Source organism: Chiloscyllium plagiosum, chromosome 25 (genome assembly GCF_004010195.1).
Source record: "Chiloscyllium plagiosum isolate BGI_BamShark_2017 chromosome 25, ASM401019v2, whole genome shotgun sequence".
Lineage (NCBI taxonomy): Eukaryota > Metazoa > Chordata > Chondrichthyes > Orectolobiformes > Hemiscylliidae > Chiloscyllium > Chiloscyllium plagiosum.
Genome location: NC_057734.1, coordinates 52,332,154 through 52,344,966, shown reverse-complemented (window position 1 = coordinate 52,344,966; position 12,813 = coordinate 52,332,154). Strand labels below are relative to the sequence as shown.

Sequence of the window (12,813 nt, the reverse complement as noted above, 5' to 3'; positions counted from 1 at the left end):
AAGTTCTTGCCTAATACTGTCAAAATTGGTCTTTCTCCAATTTAGAACTTCAACTTTTAGATCTGGTCTAACCTTTTCCATCACTATTTTAAAACTAATAGAATTATGATCACTGGCCCCAAAGTGCTCCCCCTCTGACACCTCAGTCACCTGCCCTGCCTTAGTTCCCAACAGTAGGTCAAAGTTTTGCACCATCTCTAGTAGGCACATCCACATACTGAATCAGAAACTTTTCTTGTATACACTTAACAAATTCCTCTCCATCTAAACCTTTAACACTATGGCAGTCCCAGTCTATGTTTGGAAAGTTAAAATCCCCTCCCATAACCACTTATCTTACAGATAACTGAGATCTCCTTACAAATTTGTTTCTCAATTTCCCTCCGACTATTAGGGGGTCTATAATACAATCCCAAAAAGGTGATCATCCCTTTCTTATTTCTCAGTTCCACTCAAATAATTTCCCTGGATATATTTCCGGGAATATCCTCCCTCAGTACAGCTGGAATACTATCCCCTTATCAAAAACGCCACTCCCCCTCCTCTCTTGCCTCCCTTTCTGTCCATCCTGTAGCATTTGTATCCTGGAACATTAAGCTGTCAGTCCTGTTCATCCCTGAGCCACATCTCTGTAATTGCTATGGTATACCAGTCCCATGTTCCTAACCATGCCCTGAGATCATCTACCCTTGCATTGAAATAAATGCAGTTTAATTTATCAGTCCTACCTTGTTCTCTGCTTTGTCCCTGCCTGCCCTGACTGACTCACCTTTGTTCTCAACTGTACCAGTCTCAGATTGAAATCTTTCCTCACTATCTCATTACCACCCCCCCCCCCCCCAGACACTAACAAAACTATCTGTCCTTCTGGTACAGGTAACCCCTACCCTGGAAGAGATCTCAATGATCCAGATATCTGAAGCCCTCCCTCTTACACTAGCTCTTTAGCCATACATTCAACTAAATTATATTCCTATTTTTGGCCTCACTAGCACATGGCATAGGAGCACTCCATAACAAAACTATCTGTCCTTCTGGTACAGGTAACCCCTACCCTGGAAGAGATCTCAATGATCCAGATATCTGAAGCCCTCCCTCTTACACTAGCTCTTTAGCCATACATTCAACTAAATTATATTCCTATTTTTGGCCTCACTAGCACATGGCATAGGGAGCACTCCCACAATTACAATCCTAGAGGTCTCGCTTTTCAACTTTCTATTTAACTCCCTAAACTCCCTTTTCAGGACCTGATCTCTTCCTGCCTATGTCATTAGTACCAATGTGGACCACAACCTTTGGCTGCTCACACTCCCCTTTCAGAATATCCTGGGCTAGCTCAGAGACAACCTTGACAGTGACACCAGGAAGGCAACACACCATCCAGGAGTCTCACTCAAGTCCACGAAACTGCCTGTGCCCCAACAAAACAGTCCCTTTCACTATCGCACACCCACACCTCGACACTGTTGAACAAGAGAGTAAATTGTTGTGTCACTGACCTGGCTGCTGATGTTGCTTTCCTCTGACAAACAATACCATTTCCCCCTACGACTACTCCAATAGCGTCCAAAACAGTATACTTGTTTGAGACAGGAATAGCCACAGGGGACTCCTGTGCACTGCCTGCCTGCCTGCACTTCTTGGTGATCACCCATCTATCTGGCTTAAACTTTGGTGTGACTACATCCCTGAATCCTTGATCTATAAAACTTTCTGCCTCCTGCATGCTGTGCAGAGTCCAACTGCTATAACCAATCCATGCAGCCTGAGAGAAGCTGCAGGTGACTACACTTCCTGTCGACATAGGGACCTCTCCCTGAAGTCCCACATCTCACAGGAAGAGTATACCACTTCTTTAACTGCTAGCATTATTCCTTTGGAAATAAAAGAAAATACCTTAAGCTTGTCTTAATGCTGCGCATCCTCCTCAGCAACTGACCTATTCCTACTCTCATAAATAGAAAAAGCACCTCGTTCCAGAAAACATGCAGAAATGAGGAAAAAGAAATCCCCTTTCAGTGGATTAAAGCAAACATTCAAAACTTGGATATTTGCAGATTGCAGAGCAAAACTTTTAAGAGCTGGAAACATTGCCACTATTGGCTATGTGACACTGTGCCTCTGTAAGTCAGCTGCCAAGCACTGAGAATTGCTGATTATTTTTCCAAGTTAAAAGTCTTGCCTGTTGGCAATTCCTGATGGATAGATGAATGCATAGGGCATGAGCCTGAGAGTTAGGTCTTCCCACTGAAAGAAGCAATGAGACATCGTCTGCATCTTCCTAATTCCAGGCGTGGAGTGGTGAGGAAAAAGAAAGAAGTGCTATGCAGAAATCCACCTTGCCAAGCAGAGCAACAGCACAACCAGCACTGTAATCCTTGCATCTTCAAAGTGAAACATAAGGCAAGCAGGTTTTCTGTCTTGGAGTGGATCCTAAGAATGATCTGCCCTTCAGTACCTCTATCCATCAAAGATGGCATTAACTACCTGAATGGAGAGTGCAGAACTGATCAACCTTTGGGACAAGTTGCAGTGAATGTAGATTCCTAATAAATATGCACAAAGCAATTGGATGAATCCCTGGCTGACAGGCACTGCAGCATATAAGAGAGAGGTGGGATGTCTTTTGATTTGGTTCACGGTCACTGTGGTCTGTGGAACAAGACATTCCTTCCCATTTCTTCACCCTGTTTAAAAAAGAAAAGCAACCTGTTGCTTGTCAAAATACCCAGCTGTTTTGGGAGCCTCTGCAGATGCACTGAGATTCATCCTTGCTTCAGAGATGAAGAGACCAAAGTTGTATGCCCAAGCCCATAAGAGCCTTGACATCTGATGGTCTGAAGGTCAAGTGTCTGAATGAATGCTTCTTCCTGCTTACATGGCAGTGGTGGTACTGACTTCCATCAAACGGTTTCTACAGCCAATAAACTCATTCCAGATATTGCTGAAATCTGCATTCGTGGCAGCCATCCTGGTCACCTGTAACCAGCTGATGACTAGGAGAAAGTGAGGACTGCAGATGCTGAAGATCAGAGTTGCAAAGTGTGGCGCTGGAAAAGCACAGCAGGTCAGGCAGCACCTGAGGAGTAAGAGAGTCAACGCTTTGGGCATAAGCCTGGCTCTCCTGCTCCTCGGATGCTGTCTGACCTAGTCTGCATTTCCAGTGCCACACTTTTCAACATCAGCTGATGACTGCCCAGCAGAAATACTTGAAGGCTGGGCTAACTTGGCACAAACATTGTCTCATCAGAGGCCACAGAACTTATTGCCTCAGAGGCTGTATTCAATAAATGCACAATTTTGGGGGGTGTCATGAGATTCACAAGTTAGCAAGATAGTAAAACCGGCAATTCCTAGTTTCAGATGTGCTATTGGATGTAATAATTAAGTCATATAGAACCTGAGCAAGGTCAGTTTGGCATCCATATTATAGGGAAAATACTGAGGTAGAAGACAGGGTACTATGCAGTTACACGGAAATCTGCCTCATATGAGGAAACACAAGTAGAAAGATGCTGTAAAAACTGCAGTTCTCTTCATTATAACAGAGCAGACTACAGGGAGATTTGATCAAGATATTTAACATTCTAAAGGCACAAGGCTAGATAGAAACACGCTATTTCCAAAAGTCAAGAACAAGGGTCAAAGATGTACAATTTAATGAAAAACTAGGAGATGGAGAGCAGTTAGAATTTTAATCTTTCACAAAGTTGTGACACTAGTAGGGTTAGTAACTGAACCAGAGACCTCATCAACATTTAAGATTAAGTTAGTTAACTGAAGGGAGGGAGAAGTGAGAGATATGTGACAACAGGTCGGGTGGAGGATAAATATCAATGGCATCTGGTATGCGAAGGGTATGTTTCTGCATTACAACCTCTGTGTAATTCCACACTTGCAGTCCAGGATGTCGGGCAGGCTACACACACCAGTTAGGTTTTTAGAGGGCTAAGAACTTGCAAAGATGCAAACAGCAACATTTCCCATAGTTCTTTGTGTATGTAATACCACAGCTGCTTATTAACAAGATCTCTGTCTCTGACATTCATTTTACAAATCAGTAAATTGGCCTCAGAATCTATCAGTAATCCCACATCTTCCCTACCCAGGTCCACTTTATGGCCAGCTCCAGATTGAGCAATTATTAAGTTAATGTTTCAAAAAATGATTTCAAGGTAAATAGTAATATGCTTATCCAGATTGTGAAACAAGTTACGTCCACACAATATGTCTTTTGCCATTCCAAATACAATCGAAACCGGATTTAAAAATATCTAAATGTAAAGTACAATTGTTTTGTCAGTAGCTGCAAAACTGGAAGAAAAAAGGAATTAGGTTTAGAATCAATTTATTATTGTATTATTTAGAAGCAGCTTGCTTTACAACGCGTGCAATTAACAACCCAGACAAGGACCCTGGAAAGGTATATGGAATCCACCAGAAATAATACAACATGCTAATCAACTCATGCAGTGAAGGCCAGTTGGCACTCACTTTCATCACTTTCCTTACCTGCCCTCCTGCTCCAATTTGTGCTTGAGCCTGGGCCTGTGCTTGGGCTTGAGCCTGGGCCTGTGCTTGGGCTTGAGCTTGGGCCTGCGCTTGGGCTTGAGCCTGTGCTTGGGCCTGAGCCTGGGCTTGGGCTTGAGCCTGGGCCTGTGCTTGGGCTTGAGCCTGGGCTTGGGCCTGTGCTTGGGCCTGGGCTGTCTGACCCTGGGGAAACTGTGAGCGGACCTGAAATAAAACATTAAGAGTTCAAATAATCACATTTAATCTGAATTATATACATTTCCTACTAATTCGGCAAATGAATAAATGGTAAGAATCAGACGGTCAACCCAGTCTTTTAATCTGGCTTTCCTCAGCAGGAAACTGAACAGAAGGGTGGGTACACAAAGGACATGGATTTATGATAATTATCAACAAAGACAGAGGCAAGTTGAGAATAATTTATTTTTATGCAGCAAGTTTGGATCTGGAATGCACAGCTTGAAAGAGTGTTGGAAGCAAATGTAGTAATCACATTCTACTGGAAATTGGATAAACACTTTAAGGGATAAACTTGCAGGGTGATGGTGAGAGGGTCCCATTGTGAGACTAAGTAGATGAGCTTTTCAAAAGCCAGAACATGGACCAAGTTATCCCTTACTATGACAAACTGTCCAGCTAAGTCAACCCCCAATTGTGTTGGATTGGTCAGCTAAAGACAAGTTGTAAGACAAAGAAGTTAGATGAGGACTAAACTGTACTTGTTCTGTTAGACTTGCAGTGGTTTGAAGCACATTCATTGTGTAAATATCTTACCAATAATCTTAGGTAGGCATATACCAACAGCTGAAAATGTGTTGCTGGAAAAGCGCAGCAGGTCAGGCAGCATCCAGGGAACAGGAGAATCGACATTTCGGGCATAAGCCCTTCTTCAGGAAACATCGATTCTCCTGTTCCCTGGATGCTGCCTGACCTGCTGCGCTTTTCCAGCAACACATTTTCAGCTCTGATCTCCAGCATCTGCAGACCTCACTTTCTCCAGGCATATACCAACAGCCTCAAAGAGACAGAATTCTGAATACAAGGTCAAGAATAATTGCTACTTTTAAGAATAAAGATAGAATATTAGTTTCAACTGATATGGGTTATTCAGTTTCACAAATGAATCCAATAACAAGCACGTGACCTGATTTGTTTCCCATTTTTAACAAAGATTTGCCTTCCTTTGGGCCTGGGCATCGGGAGGTGATGACCTAGCACTTAGTTTTAGAATGATCCCAGTAGTATTACTAATGCTATAATAAAATAATAATGCTATAAAACATTTGTTTAATAATAGCTTTAAAATTTGCAATTTTTATTTCCTCAATTGCATCAATAGATGGCAGACAGCAGTGGTGGAAGGATATTCTTCTGGCTGGAGGTCCGTGACTACTGGTGTTCTGCAGGGATCCTTACTGGGACCTCTGCTATTTGTGATATATATAAATGACTTGGATGGAAATATAGATGGGTGGGTTAGTAAGTTTGCTGATGATTCAAAGACTGGTGGAACTGTGGATAGTATAGAAGGTTGTCAAAGGATACAGCAGATATAGGCAGAGAAATGGCAGATGGACTTTAATCCGGGTAAGTGTGAGGTGCTGCACTTTGGGAGATCAAACGTTAAGGAAATGTGTACAGTTAATGGCAGAACCCTGAACAGTATCAAAGTACAGAGGTTCAAGTCCATAGCTTTCTCAAAGTGGTCACTCGAGTAGGTAGGGTGGTAAAGGCAGCGTATGGCATTAAAGTAATTAAGTACAAGAGTCAGGATGTCATGTTGCAACTTTATAAGACTTTGGTTAGGTCACACTTAAGAGTATTGCGTTCGATTCTGGTCGTCACATGACAGGAAGGATGTGGAGTCTTTGGAAAGGGTGTCGAAGCGGTTTGCCAGGATTACAGGGTATGAGTTATATGGAGAGACTAGAAAAACTCGAATTGTTTTCTCTGGAGTGGTGGAGGTTGAGGGGAGACAATAGAGCTCTACAAAATTATGAGATGCATAGATAGAGTTGACGGTCAGAATCTTTTTCCCCCAGAGATGAAATGTGCAACATACAGGGGGAAGTTCAAAGGAGGTGTGAGGGACAAATTCTGGAATATACTGTCAGGAATGGTGGTGGAGGCAGATAGGTTAGGGGCATTTAAAGGACTTTTAGATAAGAACAGGAATATGCAAGGAATGGAGGGATATGGACCAATGGCAGGCAAAAGGGTGTCATGTTTAATTTGGTGTCATGTTTTGTATAACACGATGGGCTTATGGGCCTGTTCCTTTGCTGTTCTATGTTCTACCTGTTGGCCTTAACTTATTACCACAGACTTTCCAAAAAATGCAAAGGTGAAAGTTGGATTTTACCAATGGGGCAGCAGGGCCCTGCTTCAATTAATCTTTCCCTCTCATAAAATAGGCATGAATAACACTCCAGGCAAAGGGTTCACTATAAGACAGCTCCTACTACATTATTGCCAAATTTGAATAGTTGGCATATCTGAGGGAGCGACACCTGACAGGCTCCACCTTGATGAAAATGTCTGAAAAGGTCTCTACCAGCTGACCTGCAATTTAGCAGTTAGCAACTTAGCAATTTATGTACACTGTAAGTAATTTTAAGATTTATTTTCTGTAAATTGTGTTAAGGGCAGGGGTGCAGAAATCAATAGCATCGATCAGAAAAATTGACCTTGTTTTCTTTAGGACAGAGAAAGTTAAATGGCTATTTAATTGAGATGCTCAAAATCATGAAGGTTTCAATGGAGTAAAGGGGAAGAAACTGTTCATACTGACAGGAAGGATTGTAAACACAGGATAGATTTCAGAAAGAGGAGAAATATTTTTCTACGGCAAGTTGTGGTATTCTGGAATGCATTGCGAAAAATTATGCTGGAATCAAATTCAACAAAACCTTTCAAAGGGTATTTTTATTTGAACAAAGAAGCATTTCCCAAGCCAAGAGGAAAATAGCTGGAAAAATGGCATGAATCGCTAAAAAGTGACACAAGCACAATGAATCATGCCATATCATACCATTTGGAACCTTCAAATGGTGATTTCACAGAACTGAAGTTGGAGATACTTGCAACTAAATCAAGGAACACAAGAAAACTGAAACAAGAGGGCATCATTAAGGTCTCAAAACTCGGTTCCCCATTCAATGAAATTATAGTTGATGTGTGACCTAGCTCCATATAGCCACTCCTGCCTCATCTCTTAACTTCTTTGGTTAACAAAAATCTGTTAACTTCATTTTTAAAACAAATCTAATATTTGCGGATACAAGTTCCAAACTTCTGTCCTTTGTGTGTAAAACTGCTCAAATTTCATTCATGACAGGTTTGTTCTGATCATTCTGGAATTCCCCGCAATGGAAATAGTTTCTTTGTGATCCCTTGAAACTTATCAATTCATCTAAAATCACAGAATCCCTACAGTGTGGAAATAGGCCAGTCAGCCCGCAACAGGTCTGCACCAGCTCTCCGAAGAGCATCCTGTGCAGACTAGGTAGACCCACTATATTGTTAAGGAGGGAATTCCAAAATTTTGACCTAATAACACTGAAGGAAAGAAAATATATTTCCAAGCCAGGATGGTGCGTAACTTGGAGGGGAACCTGCAGTGATGATGCCCCCATGTATCTGTTGCCCTTGTTCTTCTAGATAGAAATGACCACAGGTTTGGAAGGTGCTGTCTAAGGACCTTTGGTGAATTTCTGTAGAGCATCTTGTAGATAGTACTCAAACTGGGCATCAGTAAGCTGGTGTTGCTGAGCAGAACCATAGAATCCCTACAGTGCATTTGAGGCCATTTGGTCCATTGTATTTAATTGAGCCTCCAAAGAGCATCCCACCCACCCACTGTATCCCTGTAATTACCATGGCTAATCCAAAGTGCCTGCACATCTTTGGGAGGAAACCAACTACCTTGACAGAACCCATGCAGACACGGGGAGAATGTGAAAACTCCACATACACTGTTGCTCAAGGCATGAATTGAACCTGGGTCCCTGGCACTGTGATGCAGCAGGGCTTACCAATGAGCCTGCCACCTTCCACCACTTTGCTGGTAACTGAAGGTAGATAGGACTGAAATTGGCTGGATTAGGTATGTCCTGCTTTTTGTGTATAGGACATTCCAGAGCAATTATCCACATAGTGGGTGGCACGGTGGCACAGTGATTAGCACTGCTACCTCACAGCGCCAGAGACCCGGGTTCAATTCCCATCTCAGGCAACTGTCTGTGTGGAGTTTGCACATTCTCCCCGTGTCTGCGTGGGTTTCCTCCGGGTGCTCCAGTTTCCTCCCACAGTCCAAACATGTGCGGGTTAGGTGAGTTGACCATACTAAATTGCCCGTTGTGTTAGATGAAGGGGTAAATATAGGGAATGGGTCTGGGTGGGTTGCTCTTCGGAGGGTCGGTGTGGATTTGTTGGGCCGAAGGGCCTGTTTCCACACTGTAAGTAATCTAATCTAATCTAATCAGAAATAGTTGGATAGATGCCAGTATTGTAGCTGTACTGGAACAGTTTGGCTATGGCAGTGGCAAGCTCTGGAGCACAAGTTTTTAGTACAATTGCTGGAATGCTGTCAGAGCCCATAAAGGTGAGGCATTCTTCCTTCAGTTGGCAAGTGGCTTTGATCTGGCAGTGGAGGCAGCATGTCCTAGGGGAAGCTTTGGAATGCTAGAGATTTGCTAGGATGTTGACTGGTATGGAGAGAAGGTCTTATGAGTAAAGACTGAGTGACTTGAGGATGTTTTCGCTAGAGAAGATGATTGAGGTGACTTAATTGAGCCATATAAGATAATTAGAGGGTTATGTAAGGTGGCAGTGAGAGCTTTATTCCTCGGAATGTGATGGCTAGCGTGAGGGGACATAGCTTTAAATTAAGGGGTGTTAGATATAGGACAGATGTCAGAGGTAGTTTCTTTACTCAGAGAGTAGTAGGGGCATGGAACACACTGTGTGCAACTGTAGTAGACTCACCAACTTTAAGGGTATTTAAATGGTCATTGGATAAACATATGGATGAAAATGGAACAGCATAGGATAGATAAGACTTCAGATTGGTTCCACAGGTCAGTGTAACATCAAGGGCTGAAGGTCCTGTACTGCGCTCTAATGTTCTATGTTCTGTATTCTAATTCTCTATCACAGGGACTGTAAAAGCTCACTAATTGAAACTCAAGGAGTTGATAGATTCCTTGTTACTAATTACATCAGGGAATATGGCATTGAAGCAGGTGATCAACCATGATCTACAATGCCGAAGCAGGCAGAAGAGGCTGAATGGCCAGCTCCTATGTATTCATGCAACAAAGATAAAAACAAGAAAGAAAATATAGGATCTGTGGCTTGCTGCATGTTCGACTGAAGGAGAGAGCACCACATCACTGAAAACTACAGGGACAATAACTTTTGATTTAAAACTGACATCTGTTCTGTACATACAGACATAAACTTTTATTACTACCATAATTTTGATATGTTCCAGTGCACAGAAGTGAGGATGCAAAGTTCAGAGGAACAGTAGCCCAGCACTGGAATGGCTATCCATTTACTGACTTTGACCTGCTAAATAAAATGAAGATATTACTGTTTTTCTGATCTTGCACCAAAAAGCACCTAATGTGCAAAATGAGGTTAAAGTATATTTGTAAATTGACCCCAGGGTGAACCTTCAATTAACACGATGGATTAAACTCAATTTAAAAATGAATGGTCTAGGTTGTAGATCTAATTTCACAAGGAGTACAATACCAGAGTTATGCACATTTACAATTGCCCTTTGCCCTGTGGTGTTCATTTGGATTGTATACTCAACATCCTAAGATAATACACAAAAGTCACCTCAATTTTCCATGGTATGCAAAATATCATAATCATACAACATGGAAACAGAACCTTTAATCTAACCAGTCCATCGCGACCATAATTCCAAACTAAACTAGTCCGCGCTTGGTCCATATTCCTCCAGACATTTCTGATTCATGTACTTATCCAAATGTCTTTCAAACAGTATAACTGTACCCAAATCCATCACTTCTTCTGGAAATTAATTCCAGTCATGAAACACAGTGTACACAGTGTAAAAAAAATTCCCTCTCTTGTTTTTTTCAAATCTCTCTCCTCTCACTTATATATGCCCTTTAGTCTTGAAATCCCTCATCTGATGGAAAATGCACCACCAATTCATCTTATTTATAGCCTTCATGATTTTATAAACCTTTAAGGTTACCTCTCAACCTCCTTTGCTCCAGTGGAACAAAGTCATCGCCTATCCAGCCTCTCCTTATAACTCAAACCCTCCATTCCTGGCAACATTGTTGTAAATTTTTTCTGAACCCTCGCCACCTTAATAACATCCTTCCTATAACAGGGTAACCAGAACTGGACAGAGCACTCCAGGTGAGGCCTCACCAACTTCCTGTATAACCTCAGCATGACATCCTAATTCTTATACTCGAAAGGTCTGAGAAATGAAGGTAAGTGTGCTAAACACCTTCTTAACCACACTGTCTACATGAGATGCAAACTTTATAGAATTATGGACCTGAACCCCTAGGTCTCTCTGTTCTACAACACTACCCAAGACTCTACTTTTAATTGCTTAAGTTCTGCCCTTGTTTGTTTTACCAAAATCCAATACCTTGCCTTTGTCCAAATTAAACTTAATCTGCCACTCCTCAGCCTTTTGTCCTAATTACATAGAACATAGAAGAATACAGCGCAGTACAGGCCCTTCGGCCCTCGATGTTGTGCCGATCCAAGCCCACCTAACCTACACTAGCCCACTATCCTCCATATGCCTATCCAATGCCCGCTTAAATGCCCATAATGAGGGAGAGTCCACCACTGCTACTGGCAGGGCATTCCATGAACTCACGACTCGCTGAATAAGTGTCATCGAGGTGACTCTGTTCCACAACCTGGGCTAGCCTACCCTTCACAGATCCAGCAAGACACAAGTGGAAGGAAGTCGTGCTGAGTCTCATATCATGGAGCCTGAAGCTGCTTTATTGCCTGCGTCTCACCCTGGAAACTGTGCCTCACCCCACTCCTATTCAATCCTGCCTCCCTACCCACATACTCTGAACATTTGGTCACCTCCATGTGGATGTCCATGCTAGGGCTGTGACTCAGGTAGGGGCTTCAGAATAGTGTTTTTCATTTTGGTTTCAACTCCACTCTATTTCCCATCCACTCGATACTGCGGCATGTATCATACTGACACTTCCAGGTGAAGGTTGTTACTGATTAATGTTGTAAGGTCAACTTATTGTTCATGTAAACACACATCCAGATGTATTGGAAACAACTGGAAGAAACAAGCAAATGTATTCAAAAGCAAGACTTACACAAAAATAATCAATAAAACCAATATAACAAAATATGACTATTGCAACTGATGAATACACAAATGAATTAATCAATAACATTTATAGACAGATTTGTAAATGACACACTGGTAAAGTTAAACATTTATAAATTAATAAACAGACACAAAGAATGCATTTAATATTAACACAGCTATAACTGCATTGGTAACAAACAGAACGCACAAAGCAGTTTGAAATAATACTTACAGTGTAGTTCATTAAATATGAAAGAGATACCTTGACCTAGCTGGTGGACTGTTTATATTTTATTTGAAAAATGTGGTGCTGGAAAAACACAGCAGGGCAGGCAGCATCCGAGGAGCAGGAGAGTCGACGTTTCAGGCATAGGCCCTTCTTCAGGGCTCATATTTTATGTATGTATATAATATATGATACATATATAATACATATGTATCATATATTATACACACACACATAAATAATGTATGTATTGTGTATGTACATTACCTATGTAGATTAATATGTAACAGACACAGTAGCCACCGAATATGAGACAGCAATTTGAAGGAGCCATGATGATGATCCAGGCTGTCTGGTTACAGGCCCATTAGCCTCTGAGAAGGGATTGGAGGGTTAGATTCCTCACCTTTAACTGGGCACATGACTACACCTGGGGAGCAGATAGGAATATACTTACCGGTAAAAGTGCTTACCGGTAGCGGGCAGCGGTGTTTTTTTTTCTCTTTCACTCTCTCTTCACAGAAAGAGCGGGAGCACCAGGGGGAAGTGACGACGACCAGAGGGGCAGCCGGGAAGGAAAGCGGTGAGTATTTATACTCACCCTTCGAAGCCGCCGGTCATCTCCAGTGCGAGCAGCAGCGAAGGTAAGACCGTTTGGTTTTAAAAGTGCTTACCGGTAGCGGGCAGCAGTGTTTTTTTT

At 42.1% G+C, this 12,813-nt stretch overlaps 1 protein-coding gene across 6 annotated transcripts in view; it reads right to left on the bottom strand.

Annotated features, from left to right (window-relative positions):
• The window catches only part of med15 (mediator complex subunit 15), a 160,106-nt gene that overhangs the window by 96,795 nt on the left and 50,498 nt on the right, over positions 1-12,813 (bottom strand). For all 6 annotated transcript variants that reach the window (XM_043716201.1, XM_043716205.1, XM_043716202.1 and 3 more), the window contains one exon: positions 4,516-4,737. In XM_043716201.1, coding sequence (XP_043572136.1) covers positions 4,516-4,737 — 222 coding nt within the window. The remainder of the gene's footprint in view (positions 1-4,515; positions 4,738-12,813) is intronic.